Below are 27,623 nucleotides of genomic sequence, written 5' to 3' on the forward strand. Positions count from 1 at the left end.
GAACTGGATGCTTTTTAATTTTTTTTTTCTTTTTTTTACAGGAAATCATTCACTAAAACTGTAAAAAATGAACTCTTAAACCAAAATGTAACACTACATTGCACCCTTGCCAATGAAGTAAAGCATGCTGTAATAATATATTATATATCACCCTTTAGAAGTGAATACAAGTCCCTTGTGTTGGTGCAGCTGGGAAGAAAAAGTGCATACCTTCTTTTCATTCCTGTCTTCCATAGGTATGCGAGCCGTGCTTGGGATCCCTTCCCTGAGTAAGAACCCCAGTCTTGTCATCAGTTCCTGAGCAGCAGGGGAGGAGCTTGGCTCTTTATCAGACTGCAGTTCTGGAAGAGAAATGACTCTCATTATTCCATGTCGATCTAATCTTCATGCTGCTTTGGCAACTGGTTCAGCCTGGAGATCCCACAATAGCAACTCCAGTCCACAACCATACATCTAAATAGAAAAATGTGAGGACAGCCTTGTCTTTGCAGAGATCAATACAGCAATGCACTTAATTCTTGGTAACCACATTGCAGGTAAACACAGCATCACTAAGTCACAAATCACCTTCTAATTGTCAGCAATAGGTTTTGGGGAATCTATTGCATCCGTGGCTTTGCCAACAGATCAGTATCAATATACAGTCATGCAATGCAATTACTGTGCAGTATCTTCGTTCAATCAAAAGAGGAGAATTCTTGCCAAAGAATGCTGACAATGTTAAAACTCATTTCCCTTGTAACTAAGTTACAAAAAAAAGTGTATTCTATTATTTTTTCAGCTTCCAGGTGAATATGATTCCATATACTTGTGGTATTCCCTGGGGGCTTTGTCTGGCATGTGGATAAATTAAGTTATTACGTTTGATTTTATCTGCACATCTTTCTTGAGTCCTTTGCCTGAGAGTTATTATTAATAACTTGTAAGAAGCAATACAGTACTGTGCAACTATATGATTAAATACCTGCTTCCTAAAGTTTAAGCAATGATATACTTGAAAAAATGTCTAGTGTTTCTATCCAGGTGCTTCTTAATAAAATGGCAGTCTAACATCTGAATGCTTGAGCTTCCTCCAACATGTGTTCCACTAGCTCTGTTCATTACTGTGAAAGCAGCAGCAGACATTAAAGGACATTTGATATTTCACCATGTAGTAAACAGCAAAGGAACAAAGAGACTTCAAATAAAGCTTGTGTGCGTCGTTTATATAGTGGGCCTATAAATATTTCTGTAGGAAGTGTTATCATTAAGGTGCAGTTATTCGGCCAGAATGCATATTTTTCTTCTGCATCATCAGGTTGTTTCAGAGAACTATACTGGCTAAATGATGGGCAAGTCCTAGTTTATCAATTCGAAACACACCAATCACCATTTCCAGCGGATTGTAGGCAAGTATGTTAATATTGTGTCATAATAACATGCTCTTTTTGATGTATCTTCTTTTAAGTGTGTGTGTGTGTGTGTGTATGTATGTGTGTATATAATATATATATATATATATATATATATATATATATAACCGTTTTTTATTTATCTATTATTAATACACAGGCCTATATAATTGGAAGCAGTCTTCAGGGAATTAATTAAGCCATTACACGCACAGAGCTCCACATTCAGAACCCTGTCTTCTGAAACGAGCAATCAGGAAAGATGAAGTGTCAGAAGAGAAGGTTTCATTTATCAGGGTGGTTTTTATTACTCGAGTCTGACAGCTCAGTCAATCAGCTTCATTTAAAATGCTTAACCATCCTCTCCCCAAAACAATCAGCACCCCCGTCTTTGGATGAATCTTGTAAATACTCCTGCAGAGACTGGAAAAGCCCAGAGATTCAGCCTGGGCCATTTTAGAGATCCTGTATTTTATCCAACATACTCCCATGAGGGATTACATTTCCTAGCTTTGAAAAAATAATCAATACTTACTGTATGCATAAAACAACAACATATGAACAATCTTGGCCTATTTACACATTAACGATAATGTAAATACATGTCAAATAAAAGCTGCAGTGCTAGTTTACAGTTACAGTATAACCAGAAAACAAACAGACATCCTTTTGCTATCTCGACTGCTTGTAAATATCCCACTGCCATTTTGTCTCATGTACAGGTACCGTAGTTGTAGCATGTGAAGTGTACTGTACCTACTGTACAGAAGGGGAATCACTCAAATTAACACACGATGAAAGAAACAACTATAAAAACAGACCTTCTTTGCCTGAAAGTAAGTTTTAAGAACAGCTACACCGCAGATGTAAAGTATTCAGGATTAAAATGGTAAAAGAAAACCTCTTCTTACCACTTTGTTACTTTTAATATACCAGCACACAGCTATCATACCTCTCTTAGTATCGAATGCATCACAATGGGCAGTGCTGCATCACATACAGTACTGATCTCAAATGTCCATAGCCTACAACAGGGTTGTGTCAGCATTGCTAGTTGTAAAACTGATTTTGTTGCTGACTTGTTTTGTCTACTTCCTGTTTCATACATGTCTTTTACCTCACACAGGACCTTCATTTTGAAGTTTTCCCTTCCAGTCCCGGTCTTTGGTCCAATAACATTCCAAATATACCGAGCATCAAAAGAAACGTATCACTATTACAACACATTTATTTTTGAAAAAAAATAAGGTATATAAATGATGGACATTGATGAAATGTTTTTGGTTTCTTTTTAATCACTCGATCATTCATCCTTGACCAGGACATGCTTGAGTGACTGTGATTTAAGCAGATGCACTTAATCACCTAATTAGTGAGGCAGTTGATTGGACACTGGATATGGAGTGATTTCAGCTGTTGAATTGCAAGCTTGAATAAAAGCAATAAAGAAATCACAGAAAAAAACAATATGCCACATCTGTCAAGAGAGCAGCGCCTTTCGCGTCTTCGTACTGTGGCTCGTCGTCTTGGGTGCTCACAGCCAGCAAAATCAAACCTGGCGATATGGTATGGGCAGCAGTGTGGAGTAGTGGTTAGAGCTCTGGACTCTTGACCGGAGGGTTGTGGGTTCAATCCCCAGTGGGGGACACTGCTGTTGTACCCTTGAGCAAGGTACTTTACCTAGATTGCTCCAGTAAAAACCCAACTGTATAAATGGGTAATTGTATGTAAAAATAATGTGATATCTGTATAATGTGAAATAATGTATAATGTGATATCTTGTAACAATTGTAAGTCGCCCTGGATAAGGGCGTCTGCTAAGAAATAAATAATAATAACCAGACACACCCTGTCAATGACAGGCCACGAACTGGGAGACCGAGTGTCACAACACCTGCCCAAGATCAGCAGATCATTCTGCAGCATCTTTGTGATGTCAATTGTTATTCAGCACAATAAAAAGTCACTGCACCTGCTATAAAACAGAGTTTGTCATTTTTTGATCGCATCTAGTGAATTTTATCCAAATATAAGTGAAACGTTTCTTTTGATGCTCAGTATAGTTTAAATTAAACCTTCCCTTAAAGAATGTTCTTAAAGTCAATTCTCATTAAAACGAACTTGGATGAAACTAATTCCCTGATACTACGAATTGTCAACAAGGTCCCGGCCCAATTAGTTCTTGTAATATGAATTCACTTAATACGAATTTCCTATGTGTGCAAATTATTTTGGAGCAAATTGCCTTAGTTTGAATAGTTTAGTGTAAAGGATATTGGGAAATGTATTAACTTTCATCCAGATTGGTGCCTTTGTACTGTATTTTAGTGCTGTTTTTGGACCACATCCTATGATGCATTTTAAGTTCCCATAGTACATCAGTGACATTTCCATGAAGAAGTGCACAAAGCATGCACTATTCTTGCAGACAAAAGTGGAGGTGTTGAAAGCGATGGATAATGTACCACCGACAAGGAAAATAAATATTTCAACATTCCCGCGAACACTTTGTCAACCATTCTGAAAAACTGTAATGAACAGCAAACTGTAGATGCAAGTCGTCAGCATTTCTGATTTGCTCAATACCCTGAAGCTGACGCTTTAGTGGTTTAAAAATGCCTGTAGTCAGAATGGGATTTCAAGTGCAGGTCATTTGCAATGCATACTTTTTAAAAGTTGATGTACTTTCCATTGTACTGTAATTGAAATTTGATTTCAGTGTTACTGTAACTTCAAGAAAAACCGACAGTATGCATTTGACTTAGACCCTGATAATAGTAATTAATTTTGCTGGCCCCGTGGTATTCGTATTAATGAGAGTTGACTGTAGCAATTAACCTGAAGTGGAAAGACCATCCACAAGAATTGCCCATAAAGCACACAAAAAAAACAAGAAAACAAGTCTCTTTACTGTATCTAGCTGAGTGCTTCCATCATGTTGGTTTTCAATACAATAAGCATCCTGTCACACCAGAATCCATCAGGTTTATAGTATTTAGTTTAGTTTCACTGGATTCTCTAGAGACTTCAGACATTTCCTAAAAAAAACATCTAAAAATACTTTAATCTAACATGGTAATGCTTTACTGTTATTTTTATAACCCAGAACGAATCTCCTCAAATGGCCTCAACAGATGTATGCCTACAGCAGCAGTTAATAATCCCTCTTCCTACCAAATTCCAGACAATGACTATCTACAGTAATCTCTCAGAGTGCCAGGGATACAGGGAGAACAGCACATGGCAATGGACCTCCAGACTCAGCTACCCACAATGTTCTGATAATTATTTTCATTCAAAATTTCCAGTAAAACATTCACAGAATGTTAAGTAACAGATTATAATTAAGTACAAAGACATTCATTCAGATGTTTTTTCAATGTAAATTAGATAAATATTTTACACATAGAATGTAATGAAGACTATGTTTGGACGACAGAAGTCTCATGTCATTCTGTCACAGCTTGCCATGTCCTTGTGGTTGAACTTCCCACTCAGTTTATTACTTAAGGTCTCCTGTGCAACATTTCCACACTGTACTTTAATTGTTAAAGCTCTCTGCTTCCATTAATCCCATAATGTACATACTGTATGGCCTCTAGTACTTTTTATCCACCTATAAGGACATAAGAAAGGTTACAAATGAGAAGAGGCCATTTGGCCCATCTTGCTCGTTTGGTTGTTAGTAGCTTATTGATCCCAGAATCTCATCAATCAGCTTCTTGAAGGATCCCAGGGTGTCAGCTTCAAAAACCTTACTGGAGAGTTGGTTCCAGACTCTCATAATTCTCTGTGTATAAAAGTGCATCCTATTTTCTGTTCTGAATGCCCTTTATCTAATCTCCTTTTGTGACCCCTGGTACTTGTTTCTTTTTTCAAGTCGAAAAAGTCCCCTGGGTCGACATTGTCAATACCTTTTAGAATTTTGAATGCTTGAATCAGATCGCTGCGTAGTCTTCTTTGTTCAAGACTGAATAGATTCAACTATTTTAGCCTGTCTGCATATGACATGCCTTTTAAACCTGGAATAATTCTGGTTGCTCTTTTTTGCACTCTTTCTAGAGCAGAAACATCCTTTTTGTAGCGAGGTGAACATTACGTCCCTTGATTTAAATTCAACACTTGCACTATATGTTCGAGCATTTGTATTGCCTGTACAGTGCAGTACCTTATATATATATATATATATATATATATATATATATGTATATATATATATATTTTTTTTTTTAATAATTTAGTCGTTGCCAGTTAATTTTTTATTATTGTCTAGCAGAAACCTGGCACTCTGTAAATGACAAGCACTCACTACATTTCTCCACCCCAAATGGCCACTCGCTCTTTGACAAGCCACACCTCACTGGTAGAGGTGAGGGCACTGCTGTTACTGCTAACTCTGTGCTTGCTGCCTCAACTCTCTCGATGCCAGCCTTCTCTTCGTTTGAGCATCTCGCTATCAAGCTCCCCTCTCCCATGCCCCTCATCCTTGCTGTTATCTTTTGTCCACCAAAGAATAACTCTGCTTTTATTGCGGAGTTCTTGCAATTCCTCTCCTTAATCTGCACTTCAACTGACAAAATTCTACTCCTAGGTGATTTCAACATTCATGTCGATTTGCCTTCTTCCCCCCTAGTGACCAAGTTTGTCATGCTCCTGGACTGTCTAAGACTCTCTCAATCTGTGAATGTTCCCACTCACTCCCGTGGACACACCCTGGATATGCTCATCACCAGGGGTCTTGATATCTCCAATCTCTCAGTCTCAGATATCTGTCTCTCTCTGCCATTTCTTAATCACTGCCAATATTAATCTTCCCGCACCTTCAGCTACTACTGATACTGTTATTTCCTGCCGTCCCAAAAACCTGCTAAATCCTATAATACTCTCGGAATGTGTCTCTTCTTCCCCTCTGACTGGTATTCTCCCGTCTTCGGTTGATGATGCCGTGTCCTCTACAATGCCACCCTTACTCAGATCAATCGACACAGTTGCCCCGCTTACAACCAGAACAGTGAAGAAACATTGAAACTGTCCATGGTATACCCTCGAACTTCAACTGCTTAAGTCTGCCTGTCGCAAGCCTGAGCGCAGATTTGGACCGATCACCTCAGTAGCTACAGGCATGCACTCGCTGCTGCCAGGGTGCAGTACTTCTCTGAAATCATATCCATGGGACACGGTAAACCAAATATTCTCATCAAAACCACTGATCAAATCCTACATCCAGCCATCGATAAATCCATCTCCCATTCATCCTCCTCTCTTACCTGCCATGATTTCTCCTCTTTCTTTCAGAATACAATCAACATCATTTATTCTACGCTCTCCTGCCACAAACCCAGTATAATACTTGACCACCTTGACTCCCCTCCTGCTCTCTCTTCCTTCTCTCCCATCTCCATTATTGATGTCTCCAGCCTATTGTTGAAATCAACTACTGCCACGTGCCCCTTGGACCCCTGGCCAACACATCTCGTCCGTCTCTGTGCTTCTGACCTTGCTCCTTCTATTATGTACACTCTCAACCTGTCCCTGGTCTCAGGCCTGGTTCCTGCTGCCCTCAAGACTGCCCGAGTAACGCCAGCGCTCAAAAAACCCTCCCTTCACCCGGCTGTCTTATTGAACTTCTGTCCCATATCCAATCTTCCTTTTCTCTCCAAAACTCTTAAAAAGGCTGTAGCCACCCAGCTGATGAAACATCTAACAGATAACAATCTGCTTGAATCTCTGCAGTTTGGCTTCTGGACGCATCACAATACCGAAACTTCTCTGCTCCGGATTGTAAATGATCTTCTGCTTAATGCTGATGCTTCTGCTCCCTCTGTCCTTGTCCTCCTTGACCTAACTGCTGCTTTTGATACCATAGATCACAGCATTCTTCTTGACCGCCTTCAGAAGTATGCTGGGATCTCTGGAACCTGTCTCTCCTGGCTGTCCTCTTACTTATGGACGCATGCAGTCTGTTTTCTATGATGGAAGCAGTGCTGACGCAAACCCGGTCACTTGCGGTGTCCCTCAAAGGTCTGTTCTTGGGTCTCTTCTCTTTAACATCTACATGATTCCCTTGGGTTACCTCATCCGCCAACATAGCCTCATGTTGAACTCCTATGCAGATGACACCCAGCTCTACCTAAAACTAGACCCTGGATGTCCCTCTGCCATAGTCCGGCTCTCAGCTTGCATCCAAGACATCGAGGCCTGGATGTCTGCCAATTTTCTTCAGCTCAACATTAACAAATCTGAACTACTTCTAGTAGGATCGAAAACTCAACTCAAGAATTTCAATATTGCTGCCTTGAACCTTGGAAACCGTCTGCTGCTGCCTTCCCCCTGTATGAAGCCTTGGTGTACTTCTGGATAGTAACCTCTCCTTTGATGCCCAAATCTCCTCTGTAGTCAAATCCTCCTTGTACCACCTCCAAAACACCTCAAAGGTCCGTACCTACCTTTCCCTCCCAGATGCAGAGATACTCTGTCATGCATTCATCTCCTCTCGACTCCTGCAACTCTCTCTATGGTGGTCTTCCGTCACGCGCCATAAACCAATTGCAGCTGGTTCAAAATGCCGCTGCTAGGATCCTTACCAGATGTAAAAAACATGATCACATTACCCAGTCTTGCCCAGCTGCACTGACTACCTGTAAAGTTCAGGATTACTTAAAAAATTCTCCCGCTTGCCTACAAGGCACTTCATCACACAGGTCCAGAGTATCTCTCAAACCTTCTGACCCGCTATGTCCCTGCACGCAAGCTGAGGTCCCCTGACTCTGGCTTGCTTGTTATACCCAAGCGAAAGTGCACCACACTCGACCCCAACTCTCTGAAGCTTTAGTGCATGTAGCTCCCACAGTCGCTCACTTCAAATCAACTGTCAAGACCCACTTGTTCTCTCTTGCTTTGAATGCCCTTTAAGCCTGATATCTGTCATTAGCTGTTGTCTAAACTGCTATTTCAGGTTTCTTCCTCCATCTTATTCGTATGATTCTGTATGAAAAAACCTGTGCAAGGCAAACGGCTGATAAAAAATCTGTTACCTATTGTCAGTGCTGCATGTCCAGCTGCACTGCAGCCCTCCCAAAACTGACCCGCCCTGACATAGGTGTGAAAAGGGAATTGTGACGCCAAGCTCATGAAATTAAACCGTTTATTTTCTCGTAGTGAAGTAAAGTGACAATTATGTTGATGAAGATTTCCATTTTATACTGCACTGCTACAGAATGAGCCCACCAAACTGATTTCACTCGCCAGGGCTCCAGAAGCAGCCATGGCCAGCCAGCTATTCTGTGAAGGATACAGGCAGAGACAGCTGAAAAGAGATCTAGATATGCCCTGGACAACACCATCACAACACACAGCACGTCATGCAGCACTACAGAACACTTTAATGTATGATCATTTTAACCTACATCTGAAACCAATGCACACCAATGTTAGAGAAAATAAGATCATTATGTTTGTTTTATCCCTCTGAGGCTTAAATAATGTGCTGTGTCAACCTTGATCGCTTTTCAGAAGTTTTCCGCCAATGACACTATCAGAATGAAAATACTACGAAGATGCTGCAATAATATTGGTCTCTGTCAGCCAATATGGACTGAATGGTAGCCTTCTTATTTACTGTAATAAGAGTAATGGCAGGACGTTAGGATAGCAATAGCCATTTGTGGATTGTAGGTTAGTAAGTGCTAGGATTAAGTCATTATTTTCTTTGGTTTGTTTGTATAAAACTACACATTGTCAGTAAGTCGCTACAGCTGTGTTTAGGCTGTCATAACATTGACGACTTTGTCAAATGAAATGACAGAGCCGAGGAACGCGTAATAGCAGAGTTACATTGTAACACTTCACAGTAAATTGAAGTTTCAAGGTTGACAATTTTAAAAGATCAATATGGAAAGCATGTGCAAGATTCAGAGTAATCATACGCGTCTTTTGCAGGTGGTGCGTTAATCACTATCGCATCAACAGAAGGGATTCACTTATGACCTGGAAGTGGAAATAACTATGTTCATGTTTATACTTTTGAACCTATGTTTGAAGTACACCAAAACAAAGATTGCTGTGCCCAAGAGAATATTCTTTTATTTTGGTTGACTGTTGTTCAGATGGTCTCAGAAATTGATCCTGAATCAACCTTGTCTGCCTCAGACATCGATTTGGATGAAATACAAGTAAGAGAAATATTGCAAAACAAATATGGTATGCCAAAATGTATATCCCAAAAGAAAACTGTATGCGCGTTTTTTTGTTGTTGCAAAAACTGCCAAGCTTGGTGTGTTTAAATAATGATTTATACTGTTTAAAATAAACAAACCTTGTAATTCTAGATTATTCTTGCTTTTTGAGTTATGTTGATTAAAACAGACGGAATCTCAATGTCTTGCACAAATCCTCAGGAATCTACAGAAGGGTTCTAGAATTATTCTGGGGTCTAAAGGGGTTAAAAGCACACACAAAAAAAAACAAGAAAATATTATTTTTAACACAAGATAATAGAGCCTAGTAATATTTGTCAAAGTACAATAGAGCAAATTAAAAGACAGGCTGCTTCTCAAGAGGAGGGTTAATTATGCCTTGATTAGAAAAAATCAGCATGGACATCCCTATGAGCTTCTCAATACCAGCTGCTAACCTGGCAAGGAAACAGGCGTCTCTAGCAGTGTAGGCCCATTAACAACCAGCATGCAGCTCATCTTACAGCAGAGTGCAAAAACTGCTCCGGTATTTGCACTGCCAATTAGGACATGCACAATTATTTGATCAATTCTGGAATAACTGCAGAAACCAATTTTTTGGATGAAAACAAATATCAAATAACCCACCCAGTTGTTCTGCATTTGTAAACAGATAACATTTGGGGTCAGATTTGGTTAAAACAGAGAAAGTCCTACCACCCATGCACCACACACCACCAGGTTTCCCCCAATACTTTTTGGAGCCACTGTTGCTACTTTGCTGGTAACTGTACAAAAAATATAAATACACCAGAGTACTGTAATGTGAGTGTATTTCAGAACTGTCTTGCATTACCTGCATTATTGATGTTTTTTGTTCTTGTTTTTTACACTGGCTTTCTGAGAATGCATTTTAATGTTATTCTAAGGCCCTCTGTGGTCTTATCTCCAAGACTTCCAATCATTACATGATATTCCATGAGATTACAATCTATTGGCGATTCCAAAAAGTTTGAAGTTGCTTTCCCCCTTGTCTGTGGAAATCAATCGCAACTGATATAAAGAAGGCCAGCAATTAATCTGTTAATTAAATATTGATGGCAGGCGTTTTGTGTAGCTGATTGATTATAACATAAATCAGAGCATGCTGTGATGCCTCGGTTTGAAAAGCGCTACATACAAAGCTATTGTATTTTTTGGTTGAGGTACTAATGCAAGTTATTCCCTCCAATGATTTGTTTTTCAAAAACGCAAGACAGGAAAAGTCATACAAACATATTACTCACTGGTTTCTCATTACAAATGGAAAGAATATAACTTGACATCACTGGCAGCAGCCTGTCACTTTATTTTTATCATTAGCAGCAGTACACCACAGGTCACTGCTCAGACTTCAACACCTTTTCAAAGATCAATGCACGCTTTACTTGGCTACCCCTCATTACACTCCAACTTTGCATTTAAGAGCTGGTAAAAACAAAAGTAATGGTATGGTATTCGGCCTTGCAGTTAGCAATTGGGATTCTTCATTTATTTAAATTTTTGCTAAATGTTTTTGGTTGTGTCAATACATGGATCCAAATAGGAATGCAAAGAAGGGGAAACCTCTGGATTAACGTCGCAAATGGCTAGCACCGCTAAACGGAAATCATATTTTAGTACAACATTTAACATGATTGTGGGACACTGCAGCTTTCAAATACGATTTAAAATGTGATCTAACCTGTTTGTAGTGTATGAGTGTATGTTTTACATTGTACTGTTGTGTGACGCAATGTCACTCAACAGAGTTTTCTTTTAAGCTTCATATTGATTTCGGTAGTTTCACCAGGCAATTACAGCCCAGTGTGGCTTGGTGATAAAACGCAGCGTCAACAATTGACCCAAACGATTTCCTCCACTAGTCAGGGGATGTTATATGAAAGAGTTCAAATGCCAATGAAAGCCATTGAAATATCAATGGTACATTTAGCCTAAATTATAGCTTATTCACCCTAAGCTGTGCAATAAGGAGTCTTTTCCGCTGCCTATGGCTACGAAACTGCAAATCAGCATAACCTTTTTTATGGAATCTATGAGTCTGCAGTAGAAGAGAATTAAGAAGTTGTAAGTTCAAGTTAGTTTACAAGGTTTCAAAAGCTGTATATGTAACTTAGAATACACCATTTAAAAGGATGGTCCTCTGTACCATCCACACTGTTACAATGCAATCATTAGATGTCTTCATTGTTTCTTTTCTTTCCTTTTATCTATAACCTTCATAAGGCACAAAGGCGGCCAGCATCAGGAAAAGCACACACAATGATAGACTTTCTATATCCCTGCTATTCTAACTTATCCCTGGCTGAAGCACTGTATGAACGGGTATTTGGCCTCATTAATCCTTATTCAATTAAAAGCTTCTTCAGACCAAAGACTAACAACAAGGTATTCATTTAGCGCACAGGACTGCACAAGGCTCAATCTACATGAGACCATGAGACCATGCACAGCCATTAAATCCTGATTTTAGTACACTGAGTGTGTAGGGAACACCGCTGACAGTGGATTTGTATTCTAACTGAATTGTTCTACTACTTGTCAGTACCTTATACCCGATTGCAGTACATTGTATCTGTAAAGCAATAGAGTTATCCTAAACAATTGCCACCTTTTTGAATGTGCATCACAGATTTTGGCATGACAAATCAAACTACAACATTCATTCCCTGTATCCCTAATCCTAACCCCCCCTCCCTCCTCCCCCAATTAAAATTAGAATGGCACCATAGCTGGTCAGTGTATGCAAATGTTGCCACTCTGGCTCTTCAGGTGCCCATCATCCGTGCGGGTAATGCAATGAACCGAAGTGTACATCTTGGTTTGTAACATAGTCACTGCCATTCCTGTGCTTCATGTCCACTGCGCTTTACAATGAATAAAAGACATGGGGCACCTCTATGGTAGATTACATATCTGAAATCAATAAGTTACATTGAAAAAAGTGTGAGAAACTGTTCTTTCCTCAGAAAGACTGTTCATTTGATACCAAAGAAAAAGGCTTCAAAACTCAAGGGAAGGATTTAAAGACCCCATCTTGACAAGGGAAAGCATTGTGCAAAAAATTATACTGTGCCACCAACGAAGGTAACAGCTGAAAATTCTCTTGCGATTACTTCTTGTAACGCTGCTGATGCCTTTCACTCAACTTCCAATACTCTACAGTTCGCATACACACACACACAAACACAAATCTATTTTTGACACTTAATTTAACCACAGCACTGTATCTCCACCAGTGGCACAGACACCTGATGGAATGCGACTGAAAACCAAGAGTATTTAATATAGATTCCCATCATGCATCCTCCTGTATAACTCTGAAAGAAAACAGAACAGAAACATATAATATAAACTAAGCTCATCATGCAGAAAGAAACAGTCTTTTGCTTCAAACTAACAAAAAAAGGAGGTCAAAGTCATGTAACTCAAAGCGAGAAAAAACAAGACTGTTCTGTCACTTGGTTCAAAACCTGACTGCTTTACAATACCAGAGTTTCAGGGCTCCAGGCTGCAGGCATTTTTCAATGAAACGGCCCCTGAAAAAGAAGTCTGTCTGCAAAAAACTGAAGCATGAGGAAAGGTTTTACTGAGTATGTTTTAATAACACAATAAACTACAGCCTCAACAAAATTAATTTTTGCTTTTGCAAGATTTAATCTGGTTATTGTTGTTTTTAAATGTGAAATTGCAAGCCTGAGACGCATATTGCATAGTTATTTAAAATTAGTAGAAACCTCCAGTTTCTCTGGACAAATCATTTCCCACATTGATACACTTTATTAACATATAAAATTAACACATCCTGCTTGCAAATGAGAATACTTTTCTTAAAGTTATCTTAAATGCTTAAGTGTGGATTCTACTTTCAGAAACATTTTGACTTCGGGCAAATCGGGAAATATTTTTGATGTGACCATGTGAATTTGCAAGATGGCATCTTCCTTTGCCAACAAGTGGTCTGGACAGCTTCTAAAATCAACAGTTTTATTGATATGTGCGACAGATTATCACAGCAACGCCACTCAATGGTTAAAAATGTTTCCAGAAAAAAAAAATACTGAAGAAACATGCTTATCTAACATGTATATCGGTGTGCATGTTGGGCTTTAGAGTTATATTGTAATACTGTCAGTGTTTAGAGGAACACAACTGTTTGGACAGGATCTTTGTGTCAAGCCAGTCTCAAAAGTGTCAAGTCAAAACATTAACTTTCCCACCCAGCTGGAAAGACAAAGAGCCAGTAAACAAATCACAGTATAGCAATACAATGGACAATACATGAAACAAACAGGTTTGTATTTTGCTATTTTAAAATAACAAATACAGTACATGAAATCAACTCAATATATTTTTAAGAATCAATAACCAAAGCTAACAATATACTTTATTATAATGGATTGTGTTAGATATGTCCAATTCACAAATAAGTGATTTTCAATTCAAGCAACTAAATCCAAGGAGTGTTTCTGCTGTTTCCATCTGGCACAGCAAATTAAAGATTACATTTATTACCATTCTTCTTCCTATTGTCTTGTAAATGAGATGCCAGCTACAGCACAGTCTCTGCACAAATACAAAAATAACAGGCAATGCCTCACAATATATTTTTGATTCACACCAAGAGTGGCTCTTAAGCAGGTCTCATGAACACAATGAAGCAGCCCCTCAGCTCACCGCTGCCAACAAATTCCAAAAGATGAGACGCATCATTCAGAGGGCTTTTAAGCAAAACCTTTTCAGGATTACTCTGCTGTCAAAGCCATACCGTTGCAGTCTGTTTATCAACTGTACCTGCAAAGCTACTCTTAACAATAACAACAATAAAAGGAAAACAATTTACAAAATAAAATAAATACTGTTCTTACCATTCTGGGGAGGCTGCTTCATCTCCGACACTTTTCTTAGTGCCGTAACAACTGCATCCCCGGGAACTCTGGGGCTTTCTACATACTTTGGCTTCCTGATCGGACCTGCAGTGAGAAAAAATTATTTGTGTATTAAGTTTTTCCAGATGGGATTTAAGATCAGGAATTTGAATCTCCTTGCGGAGACTGCGCTGGTTCAGAAGCATGAAACCCTGTTCCCAAGCTGGGAATTGATTTTTCAGCAGGTCTGCATAGCCCACAGAGGAACGCTTTTGGAATGTAAACTGTGGAAGGAAACCAGAGTAATTTGTTTCTTGAGAACTTTTTGCAGACTTATTCCAATGTATGCAAACAGCTAGCTCATATCTTTAGCAGCTCTTGCTCCACTGGATAGTTTGCTTTGGCGTCGAATCACTTTAGTTTTCCCTAGATCTCTACTTGGTGGACAGTGATTATAAACAGACAGCCTGTGGCATTAACACACTGCTCAATGCTGCTGCAGCTTAACAACCATCTATATGGGGGTATTTTATCCAACTCGTGACACGTACTTTGAATGCAGATATTTTTCCTTAGCAACTGTATCTGTGCACAGAGCTGCTGTGTGCTACTCCTTCTCATTCATCCTCAGGTCACAGTCCTGCGGTCTGCTTTAAAAGAAAGGTCTACTACAGTATGCTGTTTTCTCTTGTAACAGGCTATTGTAATAGGGACATTCAACTAAGACTAAGACGGGACAGTACATTGCATTCCTACAGTGTTTCGAAACCCAAAGTACCCGACAGTACTTGTATAATAATGGTTTATTATAAAACAGTTTCCAAGTAAAATATCCATTAATCTTCTTGTATATAAAAAAGTAACAGATTTTAATAATTATAAAAACTAAAATATGTTATGAAAATGGGCCTCAAGTTTGTTTATCTATTCGCTGCTCCTTTGTTTTTATACTGGGATTAAAGATTTTTGATTTTTTTATATACATATTGTTAATGTATGGAATTCCATAGTAATATCCATGTAATACCCTACATGTTAGTAAATGGTAACTGTAGTGTAGCTACATGTACCATAGTAGTTAATGTATCCACATTTTGAATGGAAATAAAGTAGTGTACTGTTTGGAAAAAAAAACACACTGGAGTGTGGGTTTAACGTGATTTGGTGTATACAGAAATTAGAGATCACAGTATCCACTATTCCCTTGATTTAGCCACTTAGCCTCCACAAATTAGTACATACTGTATGACATTCTGAACATTGAGCAAAAACTTGATCTCTACTGCCCTCTATAGGCCATTTTATCTGAAATGTAAAACTCAACTCACTGGTTCTAATCTGGAGAAAGATATATTATTACTGCTCTTCTGTTTGTATTGTATCCCAAATACATACAGAGATGTGTCGTTACACCTGCTGTAGCATCTAGGTTTCAAAAAAGTCATTGCATGTAAAATAAACTGCAATATAATTGGAAAATATATATTTTTTTATTTTGATACACAAGGCATAGGCCATTTAAGAAAATTCCAATTATGCCACTCATACACTGAAGACTCAACAAGTCAACACATACTCTGTTTACACTAGCCACTTTTAAGCTTTGAGGCGGCTTAGGTCTTGTTTTTTTTTGTAGTGTAATTGCAGCTGTCCCTGGCTTTATTTTTTAAATTGTATCACCGATAATACTGTGATGCACTGTTAGTATATGGTAAATAAACGTGAGTTCTGGGGGAGAATGTACACAATTCAAAGCTGCAGATGTTTCTTTTTAGCTATTAAGTCAGCTCAGGTCCAAGTTGTAAGTGTAAATACACTAGAAGACACAGACTGCGAGCTACCTATCATAATACACTCATCTGAGAAGTCAGCATGCATTACAATCATAAAACTCATTAACACGCAACCCAACTTTCCACACACTGGTCAAGAGGCTTTAAAGATATGTGCCCTACTGCTTTTTCATCCTCAGGCAAAAGTAACTTGTTTACTGAGAAGATCACAATGAATAATGCTTATGAACAATAATCATTGAGTCAGATACCTGGGAGCTTTTCCAAAAATATTACCCAGCACTAATCTCTTCAAAGAGAAGCTGGGAGCCAATACAAATGGCAATGGTGTCTTCATTCACCTGCTCGTAATGCAAATTTACAGATACTATTACAAGTTAATGTAACTTCATTTAAAAGTGCTTCATTGACTGTTCTAGACACCAGGTTGTCATTTTCCCCAAGATGGATAGCAGAGTCTGGAAAGACATTGTTAAATTTTCATGATGAATTTCAGTGCTCATGGAACAGACTGGAGGACTGGTCCTTGCCTCAGGCCTGCCTTTGAGAGCCCAGCAGGGGCAACGAGCAGTTCACTGCATGGTGCCAATCAAACCCTTGTCCTTTCTTATCAACACTGCATGCAAAGGTGCCAATTGTGCTAAATTACATGGTCGTTAAGAGAGGTGGACTTGTTATCTAAACTGAACAACCTGGTCCTCGCCTCCAGGGGAAAGCATGGTGGCTGGGTACAGTTATACCCTTGTGAATTGACTCTCTGTATCAGACATTTGAAAGTGATTCCTCTATCCTGGGATCTGAACTAGCGAGTCACGACACAGGGGTGTTCCAGAAGGCAGAATGTGCAGGCCAGGTGGATCATGAGCCCTGTCCAGCAGAGTGGATTCTCAGAATCCAGAGCAGGAAAACACTGTAGCTACGGGCAAAGAGAATTACAAAACACCTCCCAGCAGGGGTCGCTGGAGAGCATAATGGGATATGATACTATAAAATGGGATATGATACTATAAAAAGCGATGTGTTACATGTGCTGCAAAATATATTTTTTGCTTCTGCATAAAAGTACACACATACTGTACACCCAGTTCACCCATTGGTGGTTGCATAACACACATTTTATAGTCAAAATGCAATTACAAAAGCCTTTGACCCTGTCTGGACTTAGTGACACACAGAGCTGGTGAAATACAGAGGCGGTCAACAGTCTGTGATGAGCAGGCACATGAGAGAAGATCTGTAATGCAATGATACACTTGCAGTCTTAACAGTCAGCAGACCTGTAGTACTGTATAAGGTATGCAAAAAAAATGTAACAATGCAAAGGTCAAGATGTACAGTAGAGTCTAAGTATGTTAGAAAGAACCTACTGAATGCTTATGCTGTACAGTATATGTAACCTTTACAGGATGGGGCATGTGAGCAAAAGAATGCATTTTTTTCTTTTCTTTAAACACATCAAAGAACACCAGGAAGGCAGTTGGTGGCATGCCCAAGCATTCCTCAACCAAAAAGTCTTCAGGCTCTTCTAATAATTCTTTCCTTTTTATATGCACCATCCTCTATGTAAAACAAAGCCCTGCTTTCTATTCTTGGAACATGAGTTTATAATTCAGCTTGTAACATGAAAGGTTAAGTTGGAACGAAACTCCTTGTGGAATGGGTTATCCAGCCCACACAGCAGATATGGAAACAAAACCGATTACTTAGGAACAGAATGTTGTTCTGATGTCTAATTAACCCTTTGGGAACTCAGGTTTTCAGGCAATATTGGAAAACAGAAAAGGAAAATCTGACTTCGGGTCCCACAGGCAGTCAATGTAACGGAGCATTACCGGTGCTACCTGCAGTGCTTACATCACAATGCAGAGCAAGTCATGTATATTAATCCACATTCTTGGGTCTGGTTTAGACCCCGCCAACCCCTCCTTCTGCTGTTGCTTCTCTCTCCCATCACTTCAAATCCCAGGTGTGCTGGGCAAGGGAGCGGTTGAGCCACTGACAAAAAACTAAAGAAGGAATTGTTACCTGATTATGGTGAAACATTATATGATGCAGCTGGCAAACACCAAGTCTCTGCAAGCTTTCCTCAAGACGCCGTTTTCGCTACACAAAAGACATACATATAATTCAAATGCCTTTTGTCCCAGCGGTTACCTCATTTTAATATGTGTTTGCTGTAAATTATTAAATATGTCAGTTTGTAGTAACTCTTAAAGGTACAGTACGGTGAAAAGCTTCTATACTTTGGGTTGGTGGTGGGGGTTCAAATTTCAAGGACAGGTGCCATTTGGGCTTATTTATTGATTTATTTATTGATTTACCACTCATTACCTTTTTATGATGTTTGCATTTAATCATTATGAATGGTTCCAAGCGCTGTTCTTTTTTTCTCTATTTGTCTATATTAATTTCTATTCTTTACCAGAGAAAAAAGGGGGCTTTCATGTGTAAACACCCCAGATTGTAATAGTCAGGCAGTCTACAAATTATACATGTGAACAAAAGAGGTGCTATCTCTATATACGGATTTTTACATACGGATTAGGAGCGACCAATAACACCAGACGAGAAAGACTATTAAATTCCACTCATGTATGCAATTTCTGTACAAAGAAAAGGCAGACAAAAGGATTCATTCTAATTAATCACATTGCTAATTAAACTCTCTGATTCACGTTCATATCAATTTCATGGCTACATCTCTAAACCCTAGAGTAATCCACGTTACACTTTTAGCCAATTTCCTTCTGGTTTTGACATTCTTAATCACTTTAGTTTTAACTCTGTTTGGAACAGCATTACCTTTTGACAATTCTCCAGTATTTCTGTGTTAAGATTATTTTCTATTGTATATTCTGCTAGCTAAACATTGTAGGCTGCATAACTGATATTAGGGTTACCAGACATCCTGGGAAAACTGAACTTTGAAGAAATTCAATCTGCCTAAATCAAAAGTAAAACAAATGTTTGCAAGCTGCTGCGTATACTTTAAAGTGGATAATATTTGGAGCTTGTACCCTCTGCAGAAAAACACACATTTCAGCATTACTATACAATTCATTAAAATGTAAACACGATATTTTCAAATCAGGTTCAACCACTGAACCTTCAAATACATCTGGAAAAAAATATCAAGTGCCTTTGCCTCTGCCTGACTGAAATGCCAACCACTTTGAAGTGAAAACAGATACCAGTGAACTGTTTAGCAGACACCTCAGAAGCATACACAAATAAACATGTATTCAATATTTAGTAAATAATTCATGGACCTATTTCTTCTATTCCGGCTTACTTAAGATATTGGATGCAAACATAATGTTCTTTTGTAGAGAGAACTTTTAAAAAAGTGACATGTACTGTAGGGTGATTTCAAAGTTGCTCGACTTACTCCTTGTGGTATATTGATTCCCAATGACAGATTTCAGTTTCAAAGACAATCTGCATGATCTTTAATGGAAATGCATAGAAATGGAGCCTTGTGAAAGTTGCTTGAACAAACAACTCTCTGTTGACAAAACAAAGCAAAGCCATGTCTGCTGTGGTCCCTCTGAAATGTGCCTTGGTCCCCCGTTCCACTGACGGTGACCAATCTCCCCATTAGTAATGGTCATTACGTGCCCTCAATGTGTAGTCTTATGGAAATAAACCACATATGTCCTGTCTTGCTAGCTATTTCATTGTCTCTGCAATGCAGTGCCCACAGCCGAGAGAGGTGCCTACTTCATACAGGAAAAGCAAGACTTTTAAAATGTAAGACTACAGAAAAATCACTGCAGAAAGGTTTTGAAGCAACACATTTGACCTGCCAGGTCTTTTATTTGTTAAATATTACTGTAGAATGGTTCTCCGTTCCATGCTTACTGTATGCCCAGCAATGTTGATTACTACGTCTTTAAATTCTGTGGATAATTTAAAGCAATGTTCTCGCCTACTTATCTTTCCAAATTACTAAATAAGGTTCACACAATTAGGGGTACATACAATACTATATTAGGAACCAAATAAAAAGCCATAAAAACAAGATGTTTTTCTGAAAAGTAGTGGAAAATAGGCAACATCCTATCCATCTCGACCTAGAGTCTAGCAGGATCAATAAGTTAAAATACCACTGCAAGTAAACCGCACAGTTTTCTGCTGAAGTTGCTTTGCCTGGCATCTTTCCTGGGTTTTACAGTGTTTAAGTTGATATTCACTGGGACCCCAGAGAAGATAATGAGGTAAATGTATCACAGAAAAGCAGAAACAGGCCCCCTGTGTACCCCAACTGATCCATCCTTCCTGATCATTTGAGAATGAGATGTTCATGCACTAATACATCTTCTTTTGAACTCTGTGTGAACTGAATCGTGAATTGGAGAACTACTGTATGATTTACCAACTTGTGATAAGAGCTACACTGTAATATTAAATACTTCAATATGACAGCTAAGTATGTCAACACGCAACATAAGAACTCTTTGTAATGTGCAGCTAAGAGTTGTGGAACTTTGTGAAATTATAGATTTGCTGTCTCATCCTCCAGTTAATTTAACTTGAATTCCTCCGGTGTTATAAGTCAACAACATTGCCATCTTGAGTCTATGAAACTGCAGCTTTAGCCAAATAATGAATGTGGAAAATCAACCTTTCGATACTTGCTGGGCATACAATTTATCATTGTAATGCACATACTGCAGAGGAGTACCTGTAATTAAAATAGTTTTCAGTAAAGGTCTGTTCTGTGGAATTAGCACTCCAGCACTGTGTTCACTGCTCATAGATGCAAAAACCTAAAGTTTTTCATATTCTTGTAAATATTTAAAAGAAAAATAAAGAAAGAAATATAAATTAGACAATATATTTTCTTTTTAGTGCACCTATGTATTCTATGGTTAAGGTTTGTAAGTGTTATTCTCAAAAACAGATTAGTAAGTTCTGTGAGCCATGATGAAATTTGTTTAAAACGTTTTTAGTTTGGCTTATTTGTACATGCACAATCCATGCCATACACAGTCATTTATTTAAAAATGTATTTATCAAATGAAAAAAAGGCTAGTATCATAAACTGCCCCCCCACCCCCTCCCCCCTTATTAAGGAGAAAAGCATACCTACATTAATTTAACGTTTCTGAAAGAAACTGACCTCCAAAAGATTGATATTGGATCATTTCAAGATCAGTTAGCTGACCTGTAGTGTGAACAGCAATAGCCCCAACAGGGCTGAAATAATGTCATACTGTACAGACCAAATCCTCCAGACTGTGCTGTCTCAGTTTTCAATGGTTCCCACGAGAAGCTCTGAAGGCAGGAAAAAACAATAATAAAGGGCGAACAGAAGCAAGCTATTGTAAATGCCAATGAGGGTGCTTTGGGCAATTTACAATACACAACTAAAAAGTGATATCAGGAGCAATGAGGCATCAAAAGTTCAGGATTCTCTGCACAATCTGTGACTGCATTCATTAGTTAAAATGTAACTCGAAAATAAACTGCCACTTTGTATTTGCTCGCTGCTTTGTCACAAATCGCTGGAAACAACCAAGCTGATCATAAGACCAATACAGATTTCAATACTTCAGTGTCAATCTAAACCTGTTAAAAAGTATCTAATAAGCCATCATTACGGAAAACACATGTAAATAAAATCTAACAAGCTTGTTTGTTGGCTCACCACATCCAAGAGGTTATGAATTTAAATCCCCTGTTTGGGACATGTATTGAGTTGACAGGTCTCAAGAACATGCTGCATGGGTAGATTTATCTTCACAATGGAAGAAGTAGGTAACCTCAAGTGATAGTAGAAATAAATAATACAGACCCCAGTCACCATGTTTATGGCTGGCTAATGATAAGCAAAGTGTACAGTGGAAAGTGAAAACTACTGGCCATGGATCCTGCAGCTATTCCAAACCCTGGAACAGGACAGGAAAGACAAGAACCACAATGGTCTGTCCAACATCAACTGCAAATACTTATTGAAATTCCAATTTATTATTATCCCAAAGGCCCACAGAGAACTTTACCAGCATGATCTGCAGCCCTACTGTCCTGTTCATTTTGACATCCATTTTAGAGTAAATAGGCCTACAATACTGTACTGTGCAATTCCCACCACTAGAATGCAAGCTGCTACTGTTAATCACACAGAATAGTTAAACACTTCAGTAGATTTGGTGTTGTTTCCCACTCAGACCGGGTTACTGTACCTGACAAGTATTCAATAAAAAAGTGGGTTTTTAGGAGATTAAGTTTTATTTTTTTTACTCATAACAAAGAATTTCCATATTTTCAGGAAACATTACAGAATTTGGTTGAAAATCTGAAGAAAAAAAAAAAACTTAAAAAACACTCTAGAAATCCTCTGACTATGTTTTGTTGTTTTATTTACTGAACCATGGCAATCTATTGTATAGCGTGTGCTCATTATAAGGAAATTCTTTGTTGCGCACAACCAGTTATGAAACATTATGGAGGTGACTACCATTTTTTTCCCTAAAATGTCATTATACTCCTTATAAGTTGAAATGTAGAGCAAGGCTTCTTATCTAAAGCTTCCAACTACCACATTATTATTATTATTATTATTATTATTATTATTTATTTCTTAGCAGACGCCCTTATCCAGGGCGACTTACAATTGTTACAAGATATCACATTATACATTATACAGACATCACATTATTTTTACATACAATTACCCATTTAAACATCTGAGTAAGAGAACACAATACAGTAGAAGTTTCAACTCCAATACATTGCACCAGTGTTGACAGCTGTAACAGAGATACTGATTCGCATTAATACAGTTATAAGACTCCCAACAGCAATGTTAAATAATTAAGGAAGAAAATAAATAAATGTTGTGTTTAGCTTTGTGTAGTTGTCAGCAGTGTCAGCATGTTGAAAGTCTGACAAAGACTTCTTTTACAGCACAATGAAAAAATCTAAACCAAGGAAATGTACAGGGATATCACAATCTTGGCAGAATGGGGACTGTACATTTATTTTGCAAGATTCTCAATTAAATGTACAGAAATGAAAACAAAGAAATGTAAAAGAGTTGGTCTGTGCTAAAACAAAATGCCATGAATGTCCCAGTAAATTAGGTTGAAAAAGTAAGCTGAACATGTTTGGTTCTATATGTCTGTTTTATTTAATAAACCCATTCATTTTAGATTTACAGGACCATTACATTAGCTTGGCTAATGTTACACAACAAACAGTAGAACAAATGTGAGACTATGATCATGTGCAGGCCGTGAATAAAACAGGATATTGTACTGCACTTGTTATTTGAAAAACACAGTACAGAACACACGATTGTTCAGAGTTGTGACAAAGGCCAGTGTAGAATTATTCAATTACAACTGATGCTCTTTGAGTAATGCCATCAAACGTAATATCCTAACAATACAAGAACACGCAGGGTCACTAACCACTTATCACATTAAAAAACTAAACAAAGTTTCACCTTTTTTGCATCTCATTTTATCTGACCTATGCTAATCAGAAGACCTCTGGTTTTCTCTGAACAAAATCTCCACAGATCCTTTGATTACTTTTTCTCTCTTCACAAATATTTTCCCAGCATCAAACATGTATTCTGTTTTGTTACTCAGCATGAGACAGACTTACCTCCTGTTTGTGTGCATGGCTTAGTCATCATTTGTGTAAATGTATGTATGCAGGTGTGTGTACAAACACATAACCATGTTTTTTTTTTTTGTTAATCAAATATCAAGCCAGAGTTGCAGTCTCTTTGATTTTTATCACTAGTGGTTGTCTCCTCTGAAATCAATTACAGTAACTGTTTTAATGATTCTATCCCCTTTGCTATGTTTTAAGAAAGCAGTGCTTCAGGTAAAAAGAAGTCGAAATACAACTCATTGCCTTAAAGTTTGCACAGCTGTTAGGTTTTTTGTTGTCAGTGATGTTCACCGCATTAAAAAGCCAATTAATTTAGCCAGGGTGCTATTTATACACACGCTTTTAGCAACTGGCTGTGTCATACCAGGAGTCAACATCAACAGTCAACAACAAAATAAACATCCGGTGTGAGTAGACGCAAACCTTTTGGTTTCTCGTAGACAGGCTCTTCAAATACAAAATGTTAAGCCACTTTTTCAGGAACGGCAGCTTGAAACCTGGTTCCAGGAGACTGGGAGACCTTGTCTGGGGCAACTTTGCTACATCAAACCCCAAGTCTCTCCTGGTGTCCCATGCAGTGGCCTGAAACCTTGTCTCTTGAAACCAAGTTCCAAGCCATAAAGTGGCTGCTTCCAAATTTTTGACAACAAACTTACCAAACATTTAAAAAAAAAAGCTTTTCTAGTAGTAGGCAGATGGTCTGTGTATACACAGGTGCTTTAAAGTGACAGACCTAAACACATCATCATTGTGGTCACTAAAGCAGGTTCTTCTGTATCACATTCTACTCCCTTGTCTCACATATACAGAGCCCACACTGGCATTTTTGAGATGTGCTCCTCCAGTGCAAGATCATGTGACTGGAACAACTGCTCTTCAGTTACTCAGCTCAGGAGAGTCCTGTAACCGTGTTTCTTAGTTTAGACACAATGCTAGAGGTGATGATTACCTGGAGATCTCTTACTGGACCGCGAGTGCATCATGTAGGACTGGCGAGGTAACAGGGGCGAGGAAGGGAGCGACATGGACACCCCCTTGGACAGGCTCAATCTGTACACTTCCTCTGGGACAGGCAGTGGACCGGTGCAGAAATCAGGGGGGTACCCAGCCCCGGGAGCTGTCCCTCTTCTCTGAGCGCTGTATGGGTAGAATTCTCCAGCTGAAAATAATACAAGAGTATCATTTCTGTGCAGGTCATTTCTGGCAATGTCAATGCATGCATCTTGTATTGTATTACATTAACTATCAATAGCGGATTGATCCAGTTTTGACATGAACTACAGGTTGTACTACTGGTTCTGCTGGTTAATATGATCTTTTCTAGATTATGTCACTTTGTAAACTGATAATATATTAAGTGAAGTGTGTTTTTGCTTAACCATCTAATAGCTCTGTGGAAATCAACAATATGTAGTTAAACAGATAGCGAGATTACAGGTTAGCAATTATAATTCTAAATGATGGTATGTACTGGGAAAAGGTCAATCTAGTATTATGTAGATTTGTATCTAATTGTTGAAATTATAACATTTGGAAGCCTGCTTGAGTTGGGTTTAAAAGCCAGCATGCTGAGCATTTCTCTTAGTACCTTTTTTGTTTCTTTTTTGGAAGGTATTTTAAGCACTTCACCTGTAATAACACATTAACTGTGACGATTTCAAAACAAAATATCTCAAATCTAAAAAGGATTGAGATGCTCAAAAACATTCCAAATTCAAATGTACTAGACACATGTCTTAATGCAGACTGATTGCAAGAAGGTGACATCATCCCACTGCTATTTTGTGAGGACCATAGTATGATTAATATCTGACTGTTTCATCACATTTCTTTATGAAATGCCTTCAATTAAATAAGCGAACCAAAGAAAAACTAAAAGGAGGATGACTGAATTAGATTTCTCTCAATGTGTTCAGCGCCAGGAGAATCTCATCTTGCACAACACACTGAAACGTATATGCACTCTATCAGGAAAGGCAGCTTATGGCCACAGAAATGTATCTCATAAGTCATTTTAGACAGCAGCTGAATCAAGACATTCTCTTAGGCATCACGCAATTGTTGTGTAGGAAGAAAGCAGTGCAGGTGAATAAACCATTGCTATAATTCACAAAATACATTACCCGGAACTGCCAGGGCCTTTCACCATTTATTTTATTCAATTTCAGGTTTGTTTTTTATTCCTTTTTTTTTTTTTAAACCAAGCACAACATTACACTGTTTATTACATGTGCTTTGGTGTAATTTACAATGACGGCAGACTAACACGGACACAGAAACAACATGCATTATTGCAGCATGCAGGCAGATTAATCACGGTACCAGCAAACTCATGTTTTAAATATAAAACACATTTAAAGCTTATTGCACCATTCCTGAGCATTGGTACAGTAACATGAATAAATACACTGTGCTGCTCACCTAGTCTTTGCCTTGGTTGTCCAAAGTCAGAGGGTTGTAATGGATTGTCTCTTTGTTGCTCCATTTTACGTCCATCTAAAAAATATACAAATAATAAAAAAAAGTTAATGACTGACTTCCAACACAAATGACCACAATACACCTGCTGCCAGTCAACGGCACAGTCAGACTTTTAGAAACATTGGTGGTACAATCCCAGTCATACAGTAGGGCTCAGGGATCCAATTATCCTTACAGTATTTATTGTTTAATCCAGACTGCTGTCCTTTATAAAACGCATAACCTGAGCAGCTACAGCAGATTGTGAATATCTTCTCACTGAAAATCCCATTCATATTGAGGGATTAAAAAAACAAAACATTATTTCTATCACAGTTTGAGCTTCTTTTTTTACACCTGTCATAAAGGCATGTTTGCCACCAGGTAAATTACAGTAATTCCATGCTGCTTTATAAAATATTAAAAAATGGTTTAATCAATTTACACCCCATTCAATTCTGACAAGGCCACCTGTTAGTTTGCCAATTACTGTAGCAACAGCTGGTGTGGAGTAAAAACAATCACAATTTTCCAAAGACTGATCAGAATGTTCTTTTCTACTGAATTCAGACTCCTTCAGTGCGAGAGGCATAGTGTAGCTGGGCATATGAATCAAACTGAATAGTTGCAATACAGTCTTGTTCATGTTATAAAAAGCCATTTAGACTTATTCCAACTTGCCCATTAATACATCTGGATATTTCTCCATAATTTTTCAATGTAAACATGCCGAGCGGTGGTGTAAGAACTTGGCTGCACAATGAGTGTGAACTGTTTAGAATTAATCAAAAAGTCATTACTGTATCTACCCCAAACATAAGGAATTCACTACCTCAGCAAAGTGGAGGAATCCAGAGCACTATGCTGTAGACAACATCATAAAATACGCCCTTCTAAAAGCTTAGCACAGTATTTTTGCACTTTTCCGATGCTTTCCCTATGGTTATACTATGCATTTACTATAGTTTACCATGTTTAATAAGCTTTACTATACCTCTATGGGATTTACAATGCTTACTGTACCTATGCTGCACTATGCTTTATTATACTTTATTATATATTTACTATGGTAAGCTTTTATAAGGGTGATTACACGTACAGGGTCAGTAAAACTTCCAAAAACTATGAGACTGTCAAAAGCAACCAAGTTTAAAACAGACTCTTTCGCTATTCCAAACAGAGCAACTAAAACTTAAAGCTAAACTTTCATTACAGCTTCCCCTCCTGACAGCACACCTGCCAATAAATCCCTAACTGACTCAAATTCTGTGG

The 27,623-nt window shown here is 38.3% G+C and overlaps 1 protein-coding gene across 4 annotated transcripts in view; it reads right to left on the reverse strand.

The window, feature by feature from the left end:
• The window catches only part of LOC117402560 (protein TANC1-like), a 115,343-nt gene that overhangs the window by 54,230 nt on the left and 33,490 nt on the right, over nt 1-27,623 (reverse strand). For all 4 annotated transcript variants that reach the window (XM_034003859.3, XM_059032327.1, XM_034003850.3 and 1 more), the window contains 4 exons: nt 26,313-26,387; nt 24,841-25,050; nt 14,473-14,577; nt 211-341 (listed from right to left, as the gene is read on the reverse strand). In XM_034003859.3, the coding sequence (XP_033859750.3) occupies nt 211-341; nt 14,473-14,577; nt 24,841-25,050; nt 26,313-26,376 (510 nt within the window). In that variant the 5' untranslated portion in view covers nt 26,377-26,387. The remainder of the gene's footprint in view (nt 1-210; nt 342-14,472; nt 14,578-24,840; nt 25,051-26,312; nt 26,388-27,623) is intronic.

The sequence above is a fragment of the Acipenser ruthenus genome, chromosome 10, assembly GCF_902713425.1.
Source record: "Acipenser ruthenus chromosome 10, fAciRut3.2 maternal haplotype, whole genome shotgun sequence".
NCBI lineage: Eukaryota > Metazoa > Chordata > Actinopteri > Acipenseriformes > Acipenseridae > Acipenser > Acipenser ruthenus.